General features: G+C 43.9%; 1 protein-coding gene across 1 annotated transcript; it reads left to right on the forward strand.

Annotated features, from left to right (window-relative positions):
- Window positions 1-53: 53 nt before the first annotated feature.
- RAB8A (RAB8A, member RAS oncogene family) lies at window positions 54-21,231 on the forward strand. Its single transcript, XM_058163184.1, has 8 exons — window positions 54-227; window positions 1,396-1,456; window positions 12,111-12,171; window positions 12,851-12,928; window positions 13,927-14,016; window positions 15,245-15,310; window positions 16,208-16,258; window positions 20,618-21,231. Exons 1-8 carry the CDS (start codon window positions 104-106, stop codon window positions 20,708-20,710), a joined length of 624 nt encoding a protein of 207 aa, XP_058019167.1. The 5' UTR covers window positions 54-103; the 3' UTR covers window positions 20,711-21,231.

Raw genomic sequence — 21,231 nt, forward strand, 5'->3', positions numbered from 1 at the left:
TGATGACGGTTCAGTCGCAGTGACCAATGAAATCCCACCGTTATGAAGATGGACAGCTTTGCTGGCCGGTAGCAAATCCCATAGAGCCGCCGGGTCGAAGAACATGGCGAAGACCTACGACTACCTCTTCAAGCTGCTGCTGATCGGCGATTCCGGCGTGGGCAAGACGTGCGCGCTCTTCCGCTTCAGCGAGGACGCCTTCAACGCCACTTTCATCTCCACAATCGGTGCGTCACCGCCTGGCGACGGGAGCATTCCGCCTACCGCCAACTGTCGCTATGACAACTCGCTCCCTCGCGACCTCAACCCCTTCCGGTCGGCGTTACCATGGAAACCGCCCCCTCCCATCTCCCGCAGCTCAAGAGAGAGGGGCGAGGGCGCGAAGTGGGCCGCCGTTCAGTTGTGGGCGCGGCGAGAGGCAGCGTCCCCTCGGAGACCTTGCGGGGAGATGAAGGGGAGGGAATTGGGTCTCGTGTGGACTGAACCAGCAGGCTGATCCGGGTTCACGACGTCCCCACACCAACGTCCCAAATTCTTTTGAATTCGGCTTTCTCGGGGATTGTGAGAGTGACTCAGGAGAAAGGCCTTCCACACTGGTATTTTGGCTAAGGGAACAAAAAAAAACGTTGTAAATTATTTTTAATTTGTATTGGCATTCTTCAGTCTCAAAAGAGTGAAGTGCTCTAGAAAGAGATCCTAAAACAGCTTCTAGTGTGACTAAAAAAGGCCAATACGAGACTTTTTATTTTTGAAAGACTTATGAATAAAAGTCGAAGCCACTTTTCCAGGCAGAAAATGGATGAAAAACTGTAATCTATTTTTGCTGGTTTTAGAGAAAGGAAAAGAGAAAGGAATAGCAGTAAAAAAACAAAACAACGAAAAAGCAAAACAGCGATGGGATTTTGATAGACATAATGCTAGATCGGATCAGAGACATCCTGCTTTTGAATCATCCTTCACTAAATAGTCTTTCATCCCAACCTATCGCAGAATATGTGACAGCATAGTTAGGCTGGGATTTGCTGCTGTCAGAGGAGACTATGGCTTTATGAGATGACTGAAGAAATTTATGTGAAGGCTGTCAAGTGGTACTACTTTTGATGGCTTGGCAGTATCCATTAACAGTGGTTAAGCAATAATAGTGGAGCCCCTGTTTTTAATTGTTTGCAGGTGAGATATTGATCTACTACCCCGGGTTTCTCTTAAATTTTCTGTGATTATTTTGAAGACAAGTGGGTGAATGAGTCATTTTGAGAAAGGATAATATACAAAAGTATACAAATAACTAAGAATATAAAGAAACTGCATTTTCCGTCATTCTCAGCTGTAAAAAGAACAAATGGATGCTCCGATTCCTTCAAAACTAACGTTATATTTCTGAATCTTCTTTTGTAGGTATTGATTTCAAAATCAGGACGATTGAACTTGATGGCAAGAAAATAAAGCTGCAAATATGGTAGGGGACACCTCAGAGACTACCAATATTGCTGTATCAAAATCTAATATAGCCATCCTCAGCCTATAGATGTGGTGAGCTCACAACACAGCTGAAGAGCCCCAGATCAGAGAAAATTGCTTTAGAGCAGGGATGGACTTCTTATGACTTGTACATGCTTCAAACCAAATGCCAAATGTTAGCTATTATTTTGCATATAATATCTTTGATTTCATATAAGCTCAGTATATATAATTAGAAAGTAAAAAAGAGGTAGTTAGTTGCAGACAACTGAACAATCAAAAAGAACCCTAGATAAGCCATCTGCTGTTTTATATAACTGGTAGTCCTCGACTTAACAACCACAATTGGGGCCAGAATTTGCATTGCTAAGAAGCCTGTTGTTAAGTGAGTCATGCCTGATTTAATGACCTCTATGCCATGGTGGTTAAACAAATCATTATTTATTTATTTATTTATTTAATTTAATTTTTATACCGCCCTTCTCCCGAAGGACTCAGGGCGGTGTACAGGCAAGATAAAAACCAACAATACAAATATACAAGTTAAAATACCCTTTAAAAAACTTATTTAAAATATAAAAAAGAGGAATTTTTTTTTCCTTTGTTTTAATTGACTCATAAAGATGGCGCCTGAACGGGAGTGAAACTGCTGAATGGAATTTTAAACAGTCTGTGCAACTAAGAAGATAAGAATGTTATGTGTGGATTTTAATGAAGTGAACTGAGCTCTCCTATAATTAAAGGGGAAAAGACAAGTTTCTAGACTTATATTTTGTGAATTTTAAAACTGAAATGGCTACTAAACCACCTAAGACTGGGGGCAGAAGGGTTCTGAACCAGCTTTAGAAGATCTGATTAAAGAGCAAGGAAAGTGTCTGAAGAAAGGTTTAAGGAGATTATGGATAATAATGAGAAAATAAGAGAAGAAATAAAAGAGAATAATAAAAATAAGAGAAGATATTTTGATGGCTTGGCAGTATCCATTAACAGTGGTTAAGCAATAATAGTGGAGCCCCTGTTTTTAATTGTTTGCAGGTGAGATATTGATCTACTACCCCGGGTTTCTCTTAAATTTTCTGTGATTATTTTGAAGACAAGTGGGTGAATGAGTCATTTTGAGAAAGGATAATATACAAAAGTATACAAATAACTAAGAATATAAAGAAACTGCATTTTCCGTCATTCTCAGCTGTAAAAAGAACAAATGGATGCTCCGATTCCTTCAAAACTAACAAGTGTTATATTTCTGAATCTTCTTTTGTAGGTATTGATTTCAAAATCAGGACGATTGAACTTGATCCACAAGAGGTTGCTTATCAAATTGACAAAATTTATAGAGTTAATTCTTGGATTGCTAGGCAAAAGAAACTTCCTAGAGACATTGTGGTTTATTTTTTGAAAAGAACAGTGAGGAATCAAATTTTGCAAGTTGCTTTTCAGAAAAACTTGAAAATAGGGAACAGGAGTTGAAGGTTTTGAAAGAGATCCTCCCAAGATGTTAAGGGATAGAAAGGACTTTACATTTTTACACAAGAACTTAAGAAATACCAGATTCAATTTAGATGGGAGGTTCCAGTTGGCTTGACAGTGTATTATCAAGGAAGGAGATATCGTATAGACACAGTGCTTAAGGCCAAAGATTTTCTTTCTACAGTGCTGAAATTTGAAATAGAAATAATAGAAAAAGAATTCAAGAGACTCAAATGGGTGTGGAAGCTGAGGTGATTCCAGTGATGTTACCATCAGAGGAACAACCACAAGAACAAAGACTGACGAGGGAGCCCTTAAGCGTAAAGAAAAGGAGCAACAAACTCAAAGTTAGGTAAACATTTTGTTGCTTCAGCTTTGGAGAAAAACATGGCATAGTGGTTTATTTGAGAAAAGATATACCAGCCAAGTTAATAGAGGCAGATATTCATGGAAGATATATTGCTATTGAACTTACAATAGAAACAAAAGGACTCTCTTGCTTGGTATATATGCACCCAATCAGCAACAAGAAAAATTTTATAGAATGTTATATGATAAGTTGATTCTATGGGATTATAAATCGTGTATTATATTGGGAGATTGGAATGGAGTAATAGATACACGAAAGGACAAGAGAATTTCTTCCAAGAAGATACTTGCACATGCAAAGCTGCCTAAATCCTTTTTGATATGATAGAAGATTTTGAGTTAAGAGATGTATGGAGACTGGACGATAGTTACCCAAAATAGCTGGGTCCAGGGAGGGCTTCTTAAGGAGGGGTCTCACCACCGCCTCTTTCAAGGCGGCAGGGAAAACCCCTTCCAATAAAGAAGCGTTGATAATCCTCTGGAGCCAGCCTCGTGTCACCGCCTGAGTGGCCAGTACCAGCCAGGAAGGACACGGGTCCAGTAAACATGTCGTGCCGTGCAGCCTCCCCAACAACCTGTCGACGTCCTTGGGAGCCACAGGGTCAAACTCATCCCAAATGAGCTCAACAAGACGTGCCTCCTCTCCCTCGCTTGGATCATCCCAAATTCGGTCCAGACCGTCCCTCAGCTGAGCGATTTTATCGTATAGATAACCGCTAAACTCCTCGGCTCGTCCCTGCAAGGGGTCATCCCGTACCTCCTGATGTAGGAGAGAACGGGTCACCCGAAACAGGGCGGCCGGGCGGTTATCTGCCGACGCAATGAGGGTGGAGGCGAGGAACGCTTCCCTCATTGCCACTAGGTAGGTCCTAGAATAGGACCTAACTAGTGTCCGATCAGCTCGAGCGACTGGACCTCCAGGTGCTCTCAGGCGTCTTCTTGGCGTTCATCTCCCTCAGCCCCTCGGAGTACCAAGGGGCCGGACGAGATCTACGCCGGGTCAGAGGCCGCAAAGGCACGACACGGTCCAAGGCCCCGGCCGGCGCCTGTTCCCAGGCCACGACCAGTTCCTCGCCGTGCCGTGGGCCAGATCCTCAGGGAATGGCCCAAGCTCCGTCAGGAACCTCTCAGGGTCCATCAGGCGCCTGGGACGGAACCACCGTATAGGTTCCGTCTCCCTGCGGTGGTGAATGGCGGTCCGGAAATCTAGGCGAAGGAGAAAATGATCCGACCATGACATTGGTTCTGTTACTAAATCATCTAACACCAGATCATTAAGCCACTGTCCAGAGATATAAATCAGATCCAGCGTGCCTCCCCCCGTGTGCGTAGGGCCATCATTTACTCGAATCAGGTCCAAGGCCGTCATGGAAGCCTGGAACTCCCGAGCTGCCGTTGATAACAAGCCAACTGATGGCAGGTTAAAATCCCCCATGACTATAAGTCTGGGGGTCTCAACCGCCACAGCAGCGAGTACCTCCAACAGCTCAGGCAGGGCTGTGGTCACGCAGCAAGGAGCCAGGTACGCGATCACCAAGCCCAACTGATTCCTATAGCCCCACCGCACATAGAGGATTCACAGCCGCAATCTGAGGAACAGTGGTCTCCTCGGCTCTAGATCCTCCTTAATGACAACCGCCACCCCCCCACCCCTACCTTGGACCCTCGGCTGATGAAATGCTCGGAAACCTGGAGGGCACATCTCGACAAGGGGACCCCCTCTGGCCCAACCAGGTCTCCGTGATGCCCATAAGGTCCGGACTCCCCTGAATAAGATCACAAATCAGGGGCCTTATTAACCACGGACCGGGCATTACATAACATCAGCCAAGATCCAAGCTCTGAGGATCATGGCCACCCGGGAACGGGTCGGGACTGAGGGCCGGAGCACGCGATCGCCGCAGACATCGAACGCGTGCTCCCTCAACTCGCACGGCCCCTCCCCCGCCATATCTGCCTCTCCCACTTACGTGCATAGATCGGACAACCCACTAAACCTGGAACGTCCTCCCCTGCCTTCAGACTAGATGGGATAGTGTCGCGAACTAGCACAGGGGCTGGATCCCTCCCCGGCGGGTTCTCACCCCCACCCGCCAAATCCCTCCCCCCCCTTAAAAAACCCTTATTTAAAAAACTATTTAAAAAACCCCACAACTTCTTCTTAGCCGCATGCCACCTCTCTGGGTCCCAAGACCCTTCATTAAGGTAAGCCCTCGATAATTTGGAGGGCCATTCCTCCAAAATCATCATGGTTGTTAACATGAATCACTTGATTGATAAGTGAATCCAGGTTCTCCCATTGACTTTGCTTGTCAGAAGCTGGCTGGGAAGGTTGCAAATTGCAGACATCTCACTTTTAAATAATGATTATAAGATTTTGTTAAAATAATAGCTAATAGATTAATGTTGATTCTGCAGCAAGAATTCATAATGATCAATCTGGATTTATAAAAGGGAGACAGATGAGGAATAATGTTAGGCAGATTGTTAATTTACTGGAGTACTTAGAAAAGAAAAATTTTATTCCAGCAGCATTTATTTTTCTCGATGCAGAGAAAGCTTTTGATCGATTGCATTGGGATTTTTTATTTAAATTAATAGAAAAGATGCAATTTGGAGATGGTTTTTTAAGAATAATTAGGGCAATTTATGGAGAGCAAACAGCACAGATTATAATCAATGGTAGCTTAACAGAACCTTTTAAGATTGCGAAAGGAACAAGACAGGGATGTCCTTTATCACCATTATTGTTTATTTTAACTCTAGAACCATTATTGGATAAAATACGAGAAGTAAAGGAGATAGAGGAATTAGAGTTAGACAGTATGAATATAAGTTAAGAGCTTTTGCAGATGATTTGGTGATTACTTTAACAAACCCTATAAATTCTAGTAAATCTTTGTTGGAAATAATTGATCAATATGGGAATGTCTCAGGGTTTAAGGTAAATCAGAAAAGACAAAAGTGATAATAAAAATATGGCCAGACAACAGAAAGAAAAACTAGAGGAAGTAACAGGATTTGAAATTGTAAAGAAGGTTAAGTACTTAGGGTTTATATTACGTCATCAAATGTGAAATTGTATAAGAATAACTATGAGGTTTTATGGCAAAAGTTCAGAAGGAGTTGATTGTTTGGAAAAATTGCAATTATCTTTGCTGGGAGAATTGCTGCTATTAAAATGAATGTTTTACCTAGATTTTTATTCCTCTTTCAGATGATACCAATAATTAAGAAAGATAAGAATCTTGAGGAATGGCAGAAGGGAATTAACAAATTTATATGGGAAGGTAAAAAAGCTAGGGTTAAAATGAAAATAATTCAAGATTCTCGGAAAGGGAGGTTTAAAATGCCTAATTTTAAATTATATTATGAAGCAGCTGCTCTCTGCAATAAGTGATTGGTTTAATTTAACAGAGGACAGAATTTTGAATATAGAAGGTTATGATTTGTTATATGGATGGCATGCATATTTAATTTATGACAAAAAGTGGATAAGGCCTTTAAAAATCATGTGCTAAGAAATGCCCTTCATGCGTGTTTGGAAAAATACTCTTATAAACTAAATTATAAGGTTCCTATATGGGCATGTCCTAGACATACAGTAGAAAATATAAACATAGAACAGAATCAGGAAATGATTACATATAAAGATCTTTTGTATACTGAAAGAGGTAATTTGCAGTTAAAATCTCTGCAAGTATTAAGAGAGGAAGGAAAAATTATACTTGGTTTCAATATGAGCAATTACGTGCTAGATGGAAGGAGATCAGAAAATTGGTATAGAGCAGAACGAGGAAATTTGGTAAAGCAAATTAGAAATCAGTCTCAGGAGCATATAAAGAGATTGTATAATGTTTTACTTGAAATAGATTCTGAAAGGGACTTGGTAAAGGACTGTATGATAAAGTGGGCACAAAATTTTCAGGAGCCAATATTATTGGAAACGGGAAAAAATTTGGGTTAGAAATGTTAAATTCATGAGGCACAGAATCTGAGGGAAAATTTTATAAAATGTTTTATAGATGGCATCTAGATCCTAAAAAATTATCGTGTATGTATCCAGAAATGCAAGCAAAATGTTGGAGATGTAATTGTGATGACGCTACATATTTCCACATTTGGTGGACTTGTAAGGACATAAAGGCCTTTTGGATAAAAATTTGGTGGATTTTACAAAATGTTCTGAAAAAGAAGATAAAGTTCCTGCCGCAATTTTTCTTGTTGGGAATTATTACGGATTGTACAGTAATTGAGACTAAATTGATTTTAAATCTAATAACTGCAGCAAGATTATTAATAGGACAATATTGGAAGAAAAAAGAAGTACCAACAATACAAGAATGGATATTGAAAGTTGCCAATTTGGCTGAGATGGCGAAGATTTCAGCCTTTTGAAGACAATACGCAAGAAAGATACTTAAAGGAATGGAAAAAATGGATTGACTATATTCAACGTAGATATCAGACCAAGAGTTATCAGACTGTTTTTGAATGATTATGATGTATTATGTTTGATTGCTTTGGGGGGAAGTTAGGAACTGATGATTGTAGGGGTATAATTAAGTTGGGACGAAATTTTTTTAGCATATGTTTGTTTTATCTTTAACTATACCTTGTGTTCGTTCCGGGAAGTCGGGGGAGGGGTTGTGAAGGAGGGAGGAGGGGGGGAAAGGGGGGGGAAAAAATTTTGTAAAACTTTTTGAATAAAAAAATAAATAAAATAAAAAAAAAAACTTATTTAAAATAGCCCAAAGTTAAAAAATTACCATCAGTTAAAACCCCATTTAAAATTAATAAAATTCCCCTTATTAAAATCCAAATTTAAGCCAGCCCCGCGCAAATAAAAAGATGGGTCTTCAGTTCGCGACGAAATGTCCGAAGGTCAGGGATTTGACGTAAACCCGGGGGAAGCTCGTTCCAGAGTGTGGGAGCCCCCACAGAGAAGGCCCTTCCCCTGGGGGCCGCCAGCCGACATTGTTTGGCGGACGGCACCCTGAGAAGTCCCTCTCTATGGGAGCGTACGGGTCGGTGGGAGGCGTGTGGTAACAGCAGGCGGTCCCGTAAGTACCCAGGTCCTAAGCCATGGAGCGCTTTAAAGGTCGTCACCAACACCTTAAAGCGCACTCGAAAGGCCACAGGCAGCCAGTGCAGTCTGCGCAGGAGCGGTGTTACATGGGAGCTACGCGTAGCTCCCTCTATCACCCGCGCAGCTGCATTCTGGACTAACTGAAGCCTCCGAGTGCACTTCAAGGGGAGCCCCATGTAGAGAGCATTACAATAATCCAAGCGAGAGGTAACGAGCGCATGAGTGACCGTGCATAAGGCATCCCGATCAAGGAAGGGGCGCAACTGCCGAACCAGGCGAACCTGGTGGAAGGCCCCCCTGGAGACGGCCGTCAAATGATCTTCAAACGACAGCCGATCATCCAGGAGGACACCTAAGTTGCGCACCCTATCCTTTGGGGCCAATAACTCGCCTCCGACAGCCAGCTGCGGCTGCAGCTGACTGAATCGGGATGCCGGCATCCACAGCCACTCCGTCTTGGAGGGATTAAGCTTGAGCCTGTTTCTCCCCATCCAGACCCGTACGGCTTCCAAACACCGGGACAGCACTTCAACAACTTCATTGGGGTGGCCCGGGGTGGAAAAGTACAGCTGGGTATCGTCAGCGTACTGCTGGTATCTCACCCCGAAACCACTGATGATCTCGCCAACGGCTTCATGTAGATGTTGAACAACAGGCGAGAGAATCGACCCTGTGGGACCCCACAAGTGAGGCCCCTCGCGGTCGACCTCTGCCCCTGTCAACACCGTCTGCGTCCGGTCGGAGAGATAGGAGGAGAACCACCGATATACGGTGCCTCCCACTCCCAATCCCCCAGCCGGGCGCAGCAGGATACCATGGTCGATGGTATCAAACGCCGAGAGATCTAATAGGACCAGGGCAGAGGAATAACCCTGTCCCTGGCCCTCCAGAGATCATCAACCAATGCGACCAAAGCTGTCTCCGTGCTGTATCCGCGTCGGAAGCCGGACTGGAACGGGTCTAGATAGACATCTTCATCCAGGTATTGGGGTAGCTGTCGCGCCACGGCACTCTCTACAACCTTCGCAACAAAGCGAAGGTTGGAGACTGGACGATAGTTACCCAAAATAGCTGGGTCCAGGGAGGGCTTCTTAAGGAGGGGTCTCACCACCGCCTCTTTCAAGGCGGCAGGGAAAACCCCTTCCAATAAAGAAGCGTTGATAATCCTCTGGAGCCAGCCTCGTGTCACCGCCTGAGTGGCCAGTACCAGCCAGGAAGGACACGGGTCCAGTAAACATGTCGTGCTGTGCAGCCTCCCCAACAACCTGTCGACGTCCTTGGGAGCCACAGGGTCAAACTCATCCCAAATGAGCTCAACAAGACGTGCCTCCTCTCCCTCGCTTGGATCATCCCAAATTCGGTCCAGACCGTCCCTCAGCTGAGCGATTTTATCGTATAGATAACCGCTAAACTCCTCGGCTCGTCCCTGCAAGGGGTCATCCCGTACCTCCTGATGTAGGAGAGAACGGGTCACCCGAAACAGGGCGGCCGGGCGGTTATCTGCCGACGCAATGAGGGTGGAGGCGTAGGAACGCCTCGCTTCCCTCATTGCCACTAGGTAGGTCCTAGAATAGGACCTAACTAGTGTCCGATCAGCTTCGGAGCGACTGGACCTCCAGGTGCTCTCCAGGCGTCTTCTTCGGCGTTTCATCTCCCTCCGCCCCCCCGGGGACCAAGGGGGCGGGCGGGATCTACGCCGGGTCGGGGGCCGCAAAGGCACGACACGGTCCAGGCCCGCCGCGGCCTGTTCCCAGGCCACGACCAGTTCCTCGCCGTGCCGTGGGCCAGATCCTCAGGGAATGGCCCAAGCTCCGTCAGGAACCTCTCAGGGTCCATCAGGCGCCTGGGACGGAACCACCGTATAGGTTCCGTCTCCCTGCGGTGGTGAATGGCGGTCCGGAAATCTAGGCGAAGGAGAAAATGATCCGACCATGACATTGGTTCTGTTACTAAATCATCTAACACCAGATCATTAAGCCACTGTCCAGAGATATAAATCAGATCCAGCGTGCCTCCCCCCGTGTGCGTAGGGCCACCATTTACTCGAATCAGGTCCAAGGCCGTCATGGAAGCCTGGAACTCCCGAGCTGCCGTTGATAACAAGCCAACTGATGGCAGGTTAAAATCCCCCATGACTATAAGTCTGGGGGTCTCAACCGCCACAGCAGCGAGTACCTCCAACAGCTCAGGCAGGGCTGTGGTCACGCAGCAAGGAGCCAGGTACGCGATCACCAAGCCCAACTGATTCCTATAGCCCCACCGCACATAGAGGGATTCACAGCCGGCAATCTGAGGAACAGTGGTCTCCCTCGGCTCTAGATCCTCCTTAATGACAACCGCCACCCCCCCACCCCTACCTTGGACCCTCGGCTGATGAAATGCTCGGAAACCTGGAGGGCACATCTCGACAAGGGGGACCCCCCCCTCTGGGCCCAACCAGGTCTCCGTGATGCCCATAAGGTCCGCGGACTCCCCCTGAATAAGATCACAAATCAGGGGGGCCTTATTAACCACGGACCGAGCATTACATAACATCAGCCGAAGATCCAAGCTCTGAGGATCATGGCCACCCGGGGAACGGGTCGGGACTGAGGGGCCGGAGCACGCGATCGCTCGCAGACATCGAACGCGTGCTCCCTCAACTCGGTACGGCCCCTCCCCCCCGCCATATCTGCCTCTCCCACTTACCGTACAGATCGGACAACCCACTAAACCTGGAACGTCCTCCCCCCCTGCCTTCAGACTAGATGGGATAGTGTCGCGAACTAGCACAGGGGCTGGATCCCTCCCCGACGGGTTCTCACCCCCACCCGCCACATCCCTCCCCCCCCTTAAAAAACCCTTATTTAAAAAACTATTTAAAAAACCCCACAACTTCTTCTTAGCCGCATGCCACCTCTCTGGGTCCCAAGACCCTTCATTAAGGTAAGCCCTCGATAATTTGGAGGGCCATTCCTCCAAAATCATCATGGTTGTTAACATGAATCACTTGATTGATAAGTGAATCCAGGTTCTCCCATTGACTTTGCTTGTCAGAAGCTGGCTGGGAAGGTTGCAAATTGCAGACATGTGACTTTGAGATAGTGCAACAGTCATAAATACATACCGGTTGCCAATCATCCAAATTTTGATTGTATGACTGCAGGGACATTACAACAGTCATAAGTGCAAAGAATGGTCATAAGTAACTTTTTAAATACTGTCACAATTTTGAATGGCCACTAAACAAATGGTCATAAGTCCATTGTACAGTATTTGTACATAAGTCTACTTGTGCAATATTCCTATAGGCTCTATTGTCCATTAATTTACTGGTTCCCTTTTACTTATCCCACTTCTATGCCTAGAGAGGTCTGCCTCTTCATTGTACAGAGATCATAAGTGAGCAGAAAATCCAATGGCCCAAACACTATCACTCTTTCATCCTGCCCTCATCCTAAGAACACTGGAGCTGAATGATAAGCTCTGATAAGGATGGAGCAGAAATCTGTTTTCCACTTTCTGAAGTTAAGGTTGACTCGGCCTTCCATCCTTCCAAGGTTGGAAAAATGAGGACCCAGATTGTTGGGGGTAGTATGTTGATTAAACCTCTTAGAAAGGGCTGTACACTAAAGCAGTATATAAGTCTAAGTGCTGTTGCTATTAAAGATTTATAAAATAGTGGTGTAATTTAAAACTAGTAGTATTTATAAAGCCCTTGAAACAACATTTTGTCCTATTCTAGGGACACAGCTGGGCAAGAACGATTCCGGACAATCACAACTGCTTATTATAGAGGAGCAATGGTAAGTTCAGTTCTCCTCAGTACTGATGAGGCTCCCTCAAAGTCTCCTCCAATCTTTAAGACAGTGGTTCTCAACCTTTTCTTCACCACAGACCCTCTTTAAATACCTTTTGTGGCCACAGACCATGGCCATAGTCCCCAAGATTCAAATCATAATATTTCTTCAAGCATTCACAGACCCCCTCCTATGATGATGTCCTGGCCACCCAGGATTCTGCAGACCACCGGTTGACAACCACTGTATTAAGATGTTCCTTCAAGTAGGAACGTGGCTGTAGTTTATATTAAAGACTTTGTATCTATGCTTGCTGTTTTTTTGTTGCTTATTGCTTTCCCTCCATCTTTTCTAAATGCTTAGAGTTCAACTTACTTTTTCTTTCCTTACTATAGCATCATTTCCTTCCTTTTTTATGTTTCAGCAGTGATTCTCTATCCTCTTTTGCATCAGATTTAAATCTCAGAGTTGAATGCTTCCCACACAATTCTTATCTGTCTACCCTCCCTCACCCCCTTCATCACTAGTCAGATCAGTCTCCTGCTTCTTTCCACCAAACTGTTCCTTGGAAAACCTTTCTCAAGGCTATCAGCTAAGTTGCATCAGTTATCTCCTTTACATTTACATTGTCAGGTTCTTAAAAAATTAAAGAAGCATCAGTCTATTTTTCTGTTTCATTCTTTAGGGCATCATGCTGGTGTATGATATTACCAATGAGAAATCTTTTGAAAATATTCAGAACTGGGTCAGAAACATTGAAGAGGTATGTTTTCTGTATTAAAATGTATAAAACCTCTTGGTTTTTTTAAGTGTCAGATTTTGTGTTATTTCTCACAGATATTCATAATGCAGGGGGGAAATTCTGTATTTTGTCTCCTGATATTTGGGAGATATTAACACTTAAATACCCTGTTTCCCCCAGAATAAGACATCCCCTGATAATAAGCCCAATCAGGCTTTTGAGCGCATGATAATAAGGCCAAGCGCTTATTTCAGGGTTCAAAAAAAAATAAATAAGACAGGGTCTTATTTTTGGGGAAACACGGTAGTAAAGTTTATACTTGACAGCATACTGTTCAAGGTTCTACTTCTTTCACTGACAGATAAGAGGATTGATTAAAGCTAATGGGAAAATTCTTTGTCTTTCTAAGAAACCCAAGAGCAGTCATCACTCTGGGTTGACAAGCCTCCTAAACAGATTTTGGTGACCTGTCGACTTTCAAGGGTGTTGAGGTTACAGTGTCTAAAAATTAACCAGTAGAACCAATAACTGATTTGGAATTTTGGAGATATCTGAATATTGCCAGGTTGTTGAAAGCTAGATGGACATATAATCTTTCCTTAGGACAGCTTCCTGTTTGTTCCTAAACTGCTTGAAGTACTTTCTACCTAATAATGTCTTTTTGATTGCTGCAGAAAATTGCACAATGGAACATTATTAATACTTTGCAATCTAAATAAAATTCAGTTCTTATTTAGCATAGCACCACATTCTCTGAGAACTCCAGATCTGATTGTGATAACATTCTCTGTAACTGGATTCCTTTTGTAAATTAGTGGCATGGATGAAATGGATACATGAGATAAAGAGATGAGCTAGTTGGCCTTTAAAATCTCTTATAACTTTAGGGTTATATAATATTTGATGACAAAGAAGTCTATACTGGCAATTCTTCCTGAAGCAATGAGAGGAATAGTACATAAATGTCAACTGCGTTATGATAATCTCAAGACGAGTTGAAGATAATTTCTTTTTCCTAGCATGCATCTCCAGATGTAGAAAAAATGATCCTTGGAAATAAGTGTGATATAACCCACAAGCGGCAGGTTTCTCGAGAGCAAGGTGAAAAGGTAAGGTTGATCCTAGAATCTAGAAATTCAGAGCATCACGTAAAAAGAAATACATAATCATCCAATTCTTGTACAGTTAGACCTCAATTTACAAACACAATTGATTCCAAAAATTCCATTGCTAAGCCAGACAGTTGTTAAGTGATTTTTGTCCTATTTTGCAACCTTCTTGCCATAGTTAAGTAAATCACTGCAGTTTTAAAGTTAGTAACATGTTGTTGCGTTAATCTGACTTCCCCATTGACTTCACTTGTGAGAAGGTCATAAAAGGTGATCACAGGCCTCAGGATACTGCAACTGCCATAAATACAAGCTAGTTGCCAAATGTCTGAATGTTGATCATGTGACCATGGGGATGCTGCAATGGTCTTGAGTGTGAAAAACTATCACTCAAAAACTTTGGATGGTCACTAAACAAATGGTTGTAAGGTGAGGACTACCTATACTGTGGGTTTTGGATTTTGTCTACTTTGCTTCAAAGGAAATATTTCAGAAGTGGGAGAATATACAGTAAAATTCAGGAGATTTGGTATTTACCCTGAAGTTGTATTAAGTTAACAGAAAACAACAAAACATGAGAACAACCATGCTGGCAGTAAAAAGTCAAATTCAATTAATTTTTAATCATATATAATTCATCAGCCCTTGTGAAGACTCTAGTAGGTTCCAGAAAACTTCAGATATTTCATATAACTTATTTGAGTTAAAAATCCTAATCTATTTTTGTTCTGTGACACAGTGAAAAGAGAAAGCTCCTTTCTCTGATCCCCTTTGTTCTTAGTCTGGACATTGAACTGAACATGGCATACAGGTGACCTAATTGGAGCCCTTTGAGCATTTAGCCAAATACAGCATATTGTAAAACAGAAAAAAGCATTATGTTAATGCAATTGGCCAACTTGGATGACTGTTTTTCTTTCTTGAAAAGGCCTTTCAGGGCTTTCTTGAGCCCTGAAAGGCCTTTGGCCTTTCTATGTTGTTAGAAATGTAGTCATTGGTACAAATACGGAAGCAGTTTCTAGCTCTTGTGAAAGGCAGTTTTAAATTTTAAAAAATCCAGAAACTCACCTGTTTGACGGTAGTTACTATGCCCACATCAGATTGTGTGTATGTAGCCTTTGTATTCCCATCATATTAGAATGTTTTGTTTTTTGATAGCAATAGAGAGGGAGACTTTCATGTTAAAATTCTGTTTCATGCAATTAATTTGAGGTCTCTTTTTCTTCAGTTGGCTATTAGCTTTGGAATTAAATTCATGGAGACCAGTGCAAAGGCAAACATTAATATAGATAATGTAAGTATTGGCTCTTCATCTTGTAAAACCTCTTGTCCAAATGAAAAAATGGTTTATCTAGTGTGATATCCCAAATATGATTGATGATTCTCTGGGGATTTGGATTCCAGTGCTAAGAAATGTTTTAGCGGCTTCCAATGGTTGGAGTGAAACTATCATATTAATATAGAAAGAGGGGAGTCATTTGGAATAATTGCATCAATTATATTTAATTCACATTACATTTAGTATTATTTTTTAAAAACCACTGACCTCTTTACCATGCCCATACTAAGATTCTAGAGCAGGGCTGTCAAAACTCCCAGCCCATGAGCTGGATGCATCATGTGCTGGCCACGCCCATGCCCGGTTTAGCGAAGGGGGGAAAGTCCTGATACAACGTTTAACATCCCTGTTCTAGAGCATAGCCACCAGCGACTCAAATGCCAGGTTTATGCCTGAAACTCTTGTATTCTTTGAACATTAGACTCCTATTCTTGTTCACTACACCAGCCTTTTACAGTGCCTGGTGCGCGACCTCATTTACACATTCTATAATTTTGATCTCAAATATCTATCAATCTTGCTACACATTCTATGGTCAGCTAACAAAAGCAGTATATAGTTAATCTTATCCAGATAGGAGACTACATAATTGGCTTTGACTATGCCAATTGGGAATTCTGGCAGTTGTAGCTGCCACACATCCCAGTTGTTTATGGCCATATTCGTTTAGCTGCTGGCGAATGAATGAATGGCCAAATGTTTTCTGTGTCCTTCCTCATTTGGAATAATTCGTATTTAATTTTGGTGCTCTTTATATAAAGAAAACAGAGTTCAAAAGCAATGTGGGATGCAGTTTGTAGCAGTGAAGCATTTTTCAGTCATGCACTTTTATATTTCTTATTTTCATTTTAGGCATTTTTTACACTTGCCAGAGACATCAAAGCAAAAATTGACAAGAAACTGGTAAGCACCTTCACTATAGAGTTCCCTTGGGGAATTCTAAAAAACTGTGGCGAATATTCTCTTTCATGGGTATGAAGATATTCCCTGATTGTCCAACTCATTGATTGGATTCACATATTTATTTTTTTATTTATTTATTTTATTCGATTTTTATACCGCCCTTCTCCCGAAGGACTCAGGGCGGTGTACAGCCAAATAAAAATCCGCAATATACACTTTAAAAACAAGACTAAAACAAAACATATTACAAGATGGCCAAAATTTAAAACAGTTTAAAACCCTAAAATATAAATAGCCCCAGTTAAAATTTAGTAAAACTTCTAAGCCAGTCCCGCTTGAATAAATAGGTGCGTTTTCAGCTCACGACGAAAAGTCCGAAGATCAGGCACTTGACATAAACCAGGGGGAAGTTCGTTCCAAAGCGTAGGAGCTCCAACAGAGAAGGCCCTACCCCTGGGGGCTGCCAGCCGACATTGTTTGGCGGACGGCACCCTGAGAAGGCCCTCTCTGTGTGAGCGTACGGGTCGGTGGGAGGCATAGGGTAACAGCAGGCGGTCCCGTAAGTACCCGGGCCCTAAGCCATGGAGCGCTTTAAAGGTGGTAACTAAAATCTTAAAGCGCACCCGAAAAACCACAGGAAGCCAGTGCAAACTGCGCAGGAGTGGTGTTACATGGGAGCAACGAGTTGCTCCCACTATTACCCGCGCAGCTGCATTCTGGACTAGCTGCAGCCTCTGGGTGCACTTCAAGGGCAGCCCCATGTAGAGAGCATTGCAATAATCCAAACGGGAAGTGACAAGAGCATGAGTGACCGTGCATAAGGCATCCCGGTCAAGGAAGGGGCGCAACTGGCGAACCAAGCATACTTGGTGAAAAGCCCTCTTGGAGACGGCCGCCAAATGATCGTCAAACGACAGCCGCCCATCCAAGAGGACACCCAAGTTGCGCACCCTTTCCGTTGGGGCCAATAACTCGCCCCCAACAGTCAGCTGCGGCTGGGGTGCCATCCACAGCCACTCCATCTTGGAGGGATTGAGCTTGAGTCTGTTTCTCCCCATCCAGACCCGTACAGCTTCCAGACACCGGGATAGCACTTCGACAGCTTTGTTGGGGTGGTCCGGGGTGGAGAAGTACAGCTGCGTATCGTCAGCGTACAGATGGTAACTCACCCCGAAACCACTAATGACCTCACCCAGCGGCTTCATGTAGATGTTGAACAGGAGGGGCGAGAGAATCGACCCCTGAGGCACCCCACAAGAAAGGCGCCTCGCGGTCGACCTCTGCCCCCCTGTCAACACCGTCTGCGACCGGTCGGAGAGATAGGAGGAGAACCACCGATAAACGGTGCCTCCCACTCCCAAGCCCTCCAACCGGTGCAGCAAGATACCGGGGAAGCTGCCATGCAACCACACTCTCTACAACCTTCGCCACAAAGCGAAGATTGGAGACTGGACGATAATTTCCCAAAAAAGCTGGGTCCAGGGAAGGCTTCTTGAGGAGAGGTCTCACCACCGCCTCTTTCAAGGCAGCGGGGAAAACCCCTTCCAACAATGAAGCATTTATAATTCCCCAGAGCCAGCCTCGTGTCACTTCCTGAGTAGCCAGCACCAGCCAGGAAGGACACGGGTCCAGTAAACATGTGGTTGCATGTAACCTCCCCAGCAACCTGTCCACGTCCTCGAGAGCCACAGACTCAAACTCATCCCAAACAACCTCAACAAGACGTGCCTCCGTCATCCCACTTGGATCATCGCAATTTTGGTCTAAACTATCCCGAAGCTGAACGATTTTATCGTATAGATAACCGTTAAACTCCTCAGCACGTCCCTGTAAGGGGTCATCCCGCCCCTCCTGGTGAAGGAGGGAGCGAGTCACCCGAAACAGGGCGGCCGGGCAGTTATCTGCCGATGCAATGAGGGTGGAAACGTAAGAACGTTTCGCCTCCCTCATTGCCACTAGGTAGGTCTTAGTAAAAGATCTCACTAGTGTCCGATCAGCTTCGGAACGGCTAGACCTCCAAGTATTCTCTAGGCGTCTTCTCCGGCGTTTCATCTCCCTCAGCTTCTCAGAGAACCAAGGAGCCAATTGAGATCTACGCCGGGTCAGAGGCCGCAAAGGCACAACACGGTCCAAAGCCCCAGCCGCGGCCCGTTCCCAGGCCGCAACTAGTTCTTCAATTGTGCCGTGGTTAAGATCCTCAGGGAATGGCCCAAGCTCCGTCCGGAACCTCTCAGGGTCCATCAGGCGCCTGGAACGGAACCAACGCATTGGCTCCGTCTCCTGCGGTGGTGAGCGGCGGTCCGAAAGTCCAGGCGAAGGAGAAAATGATCCGACCATGACACCGGTTCCGTCACTAAATCTCCTAATTCCAGATCATTAATCCACTGTCCAGAGATAAAAATCAGATCTAGTGTGCCTCCCCCGTGTGTGTAGGGCCATCAGTTACTTGAATCAGGTCCATGGCCGTCATGGAAGCCTGGAACTCCTGAGCTAACGTCGATGACAAGCCGGCCGATGGCAAGTTGAAATCCCCCATGACCAAGAGTCTGGGAATCTCAACTGCCACCCCGGCAAGCACCTCCAGCAGCTCAGGTAGAGCTGTAGTCACGCAGCAAGGAGCCAGGTACGCGATCAACAGACCCATCTGATTCCTATGGCCCCACATATAATTCTAAGTGGTTTGTTTTGTTTAGATTTAGCATACTGTGGGAACCTAGTCATTGTGGTTTTGTAAATCATGCTTAACCATGGCATCATATGATGTTTACAACAAGATCAGTAAGCAACGTTGCCCTCCCCATCCTGTTCTTAGAAAGCAAAGGTGGTCTTGAACATTGAATGGAAGCTATGGGTGAATTCTTTGGCATTGAACAGTAAAAAGCATACATGCACATGGGAGTGTATAATATTTTGTGTAAGCAGTACGGTTTTCTAGTACTGCAGGCAGGAAGTTTATTATAGGTATAATTTATTTGTTGTTTATTGCCGTATTTATTGACCACTCAAATCATACAAGTTCTGGATAGTGTAGAAAAAAGGAATCATTACAATTAATGTAGAATTGCAGGTTCTAGATAGTGTAGAAAAAAAGAATAATTAAAATTAATGTAGGATTGCATTACACAGTAAAATGCTCAGAATTTTCAACCTGAACCATTGAAAAAGAAAGGTCTTAGGTGCCTTCTGGAACATCAGAAGAGGAGGGACCATGTATACCTTCTGGGTCAATGAGTTCTGCAGTCCAGGGTCAACAGCTACTACCATTGAAGAGGAAGGGTGGACTTCTTATACCCAGGCCATGACAAAGTTTCGTCCACCTGTGCAGCCAATACGATTGGTGCCCCCCTCCCCCCATGATGGGGCTTGAATCAAGACAATACAGATAATCTGCTGCTTCTAGAATTTATCCTGGCTAACTTTTCCCAAGAAGAAGAGGTTGAAGAGGAGATGTAAGTTGTCAGATATAACCAAACCAGATCAAAAGTTGGCCACTTCAAGAGAGGGCACACAATCACCTCTTTCAAGGCAAATGGCATTCTGCTCTCTCAAAGAGGCATTGACCACTGCTTAGTTCCAGCTGCATGTACCTGATCATTAGCCCAAGAGAGCAAGGAGCAGAACAGATCAAGTCTACGGGTAATAAGGCTCAGAGTAAAAGTACCACACCCATTTTTAGGGTTCCACAAACTCAATAGAATCCCAGGTCATATTGCATGGCAATTGCCAATCTAATTGTAAGGATAACCCACAAATATGTTTTGAAACAATCAGATCCTCAAGCTCTCTTCCCTATCTTTCGCCTTACCAATCTAAAACCTAAAATCCAGGAAGGCCAATCAATAGGATCATATCCTTGTTAATGCCCAACCACATCTCAGCAATGTGTACACCAATGTACAGCTTTCCCTTATCTTGTAATGGCCTATCCAGGGCAAGCACTATTACTTCGGGGTGCGGGGAGGGGGACTTTACTATCAGACAACACATAGTGATCATATAAAACAAGAGCTCATAATTTGAGTTCTGAGTCTGAGATTCCACTGTACAGAAACTGTGTGTCTTTCACTTTTTTCTTTATTCAACTGATTTCATAATGACTGTATATAATTATCCTATATGTCGTTCCTGACTTTGCTGCTCTGGATATACTGTTGCCTAGCATTGCTGGCAGCTTAATATTACTTACATGTTCCAACAGTATTCCAGCATTACTTCATCAGTTTTGGCTAGTTCTGCTGGCATAACTGGTATAGCAATAATATAATAGAGCTTTCACTCTATTTTGCTAGTGGATTTTAAGTTTAAGGATGACTTTTAAATTTCCTAGTAACTGAATCTCGCCATTCTTTACCATTTTAGGAAGGCAATAGCCCTCAGGGCAATAGCCCAGGAATGAAGATCAGCCCAGATCAGCCAAAGAAAAGCAGTTTTTTCCGATGTGCCCTTCTTTGAGGGGTACAGCCTTAACATGAGGTGCTGTTCAACCTTTCTGGACTTGCCCATTTGCACGGGCTTTTTTCCACTCTGGATCTGATCCCACACCAGTCTAATGCAACGGGACAAAGTGGCTCCTTTTCATAATCAACCCTTCTGCGATAAAGAAGCATTAATTCCATCACTGCTCCTGATAAATGTGGAGAGTGTAGATCAAGAAATCAGATACCGGACATTTTGAAACAGGCTTTTCTTTTTCTCTCGGGAAATGTGGTTTGTTAACTGTTATCATGACTAGTAGAAAAAGTGATGATCAGCATAATTCTAAATGATTTTCCTCTGCCTTTCCAATTTATGAAGGAGTATAGGGTGTAGCCTGTAAGACAGAATGAAGCACTGACATTTGTAGCGGATTACTCACCCTCCCTCTTGGAATCAGGAAAAACAAATTAGCCTTTTCTTGGCACTCATTCTAGACACTCCCATGATAGAAATTGCACAATGTCTCAAAATAAAAGTAAATTATTTTTTTAGAGAAA

This window comes from Ahaetulla prasina, chromosome 1, assembly GCF_028640845.1.
Source record: "Ahaetulla prasina isolate Xishuangbanna chromosome 1, ASM2864084v1, whole genome shotgun sequence".
Classification (NCBI taxonomy): Eukaryota; Metazoa; Chordata; class Lepidosauria; order Squamata; family Colubridae; genus Ahaetulla; species Ahaetulla prasina.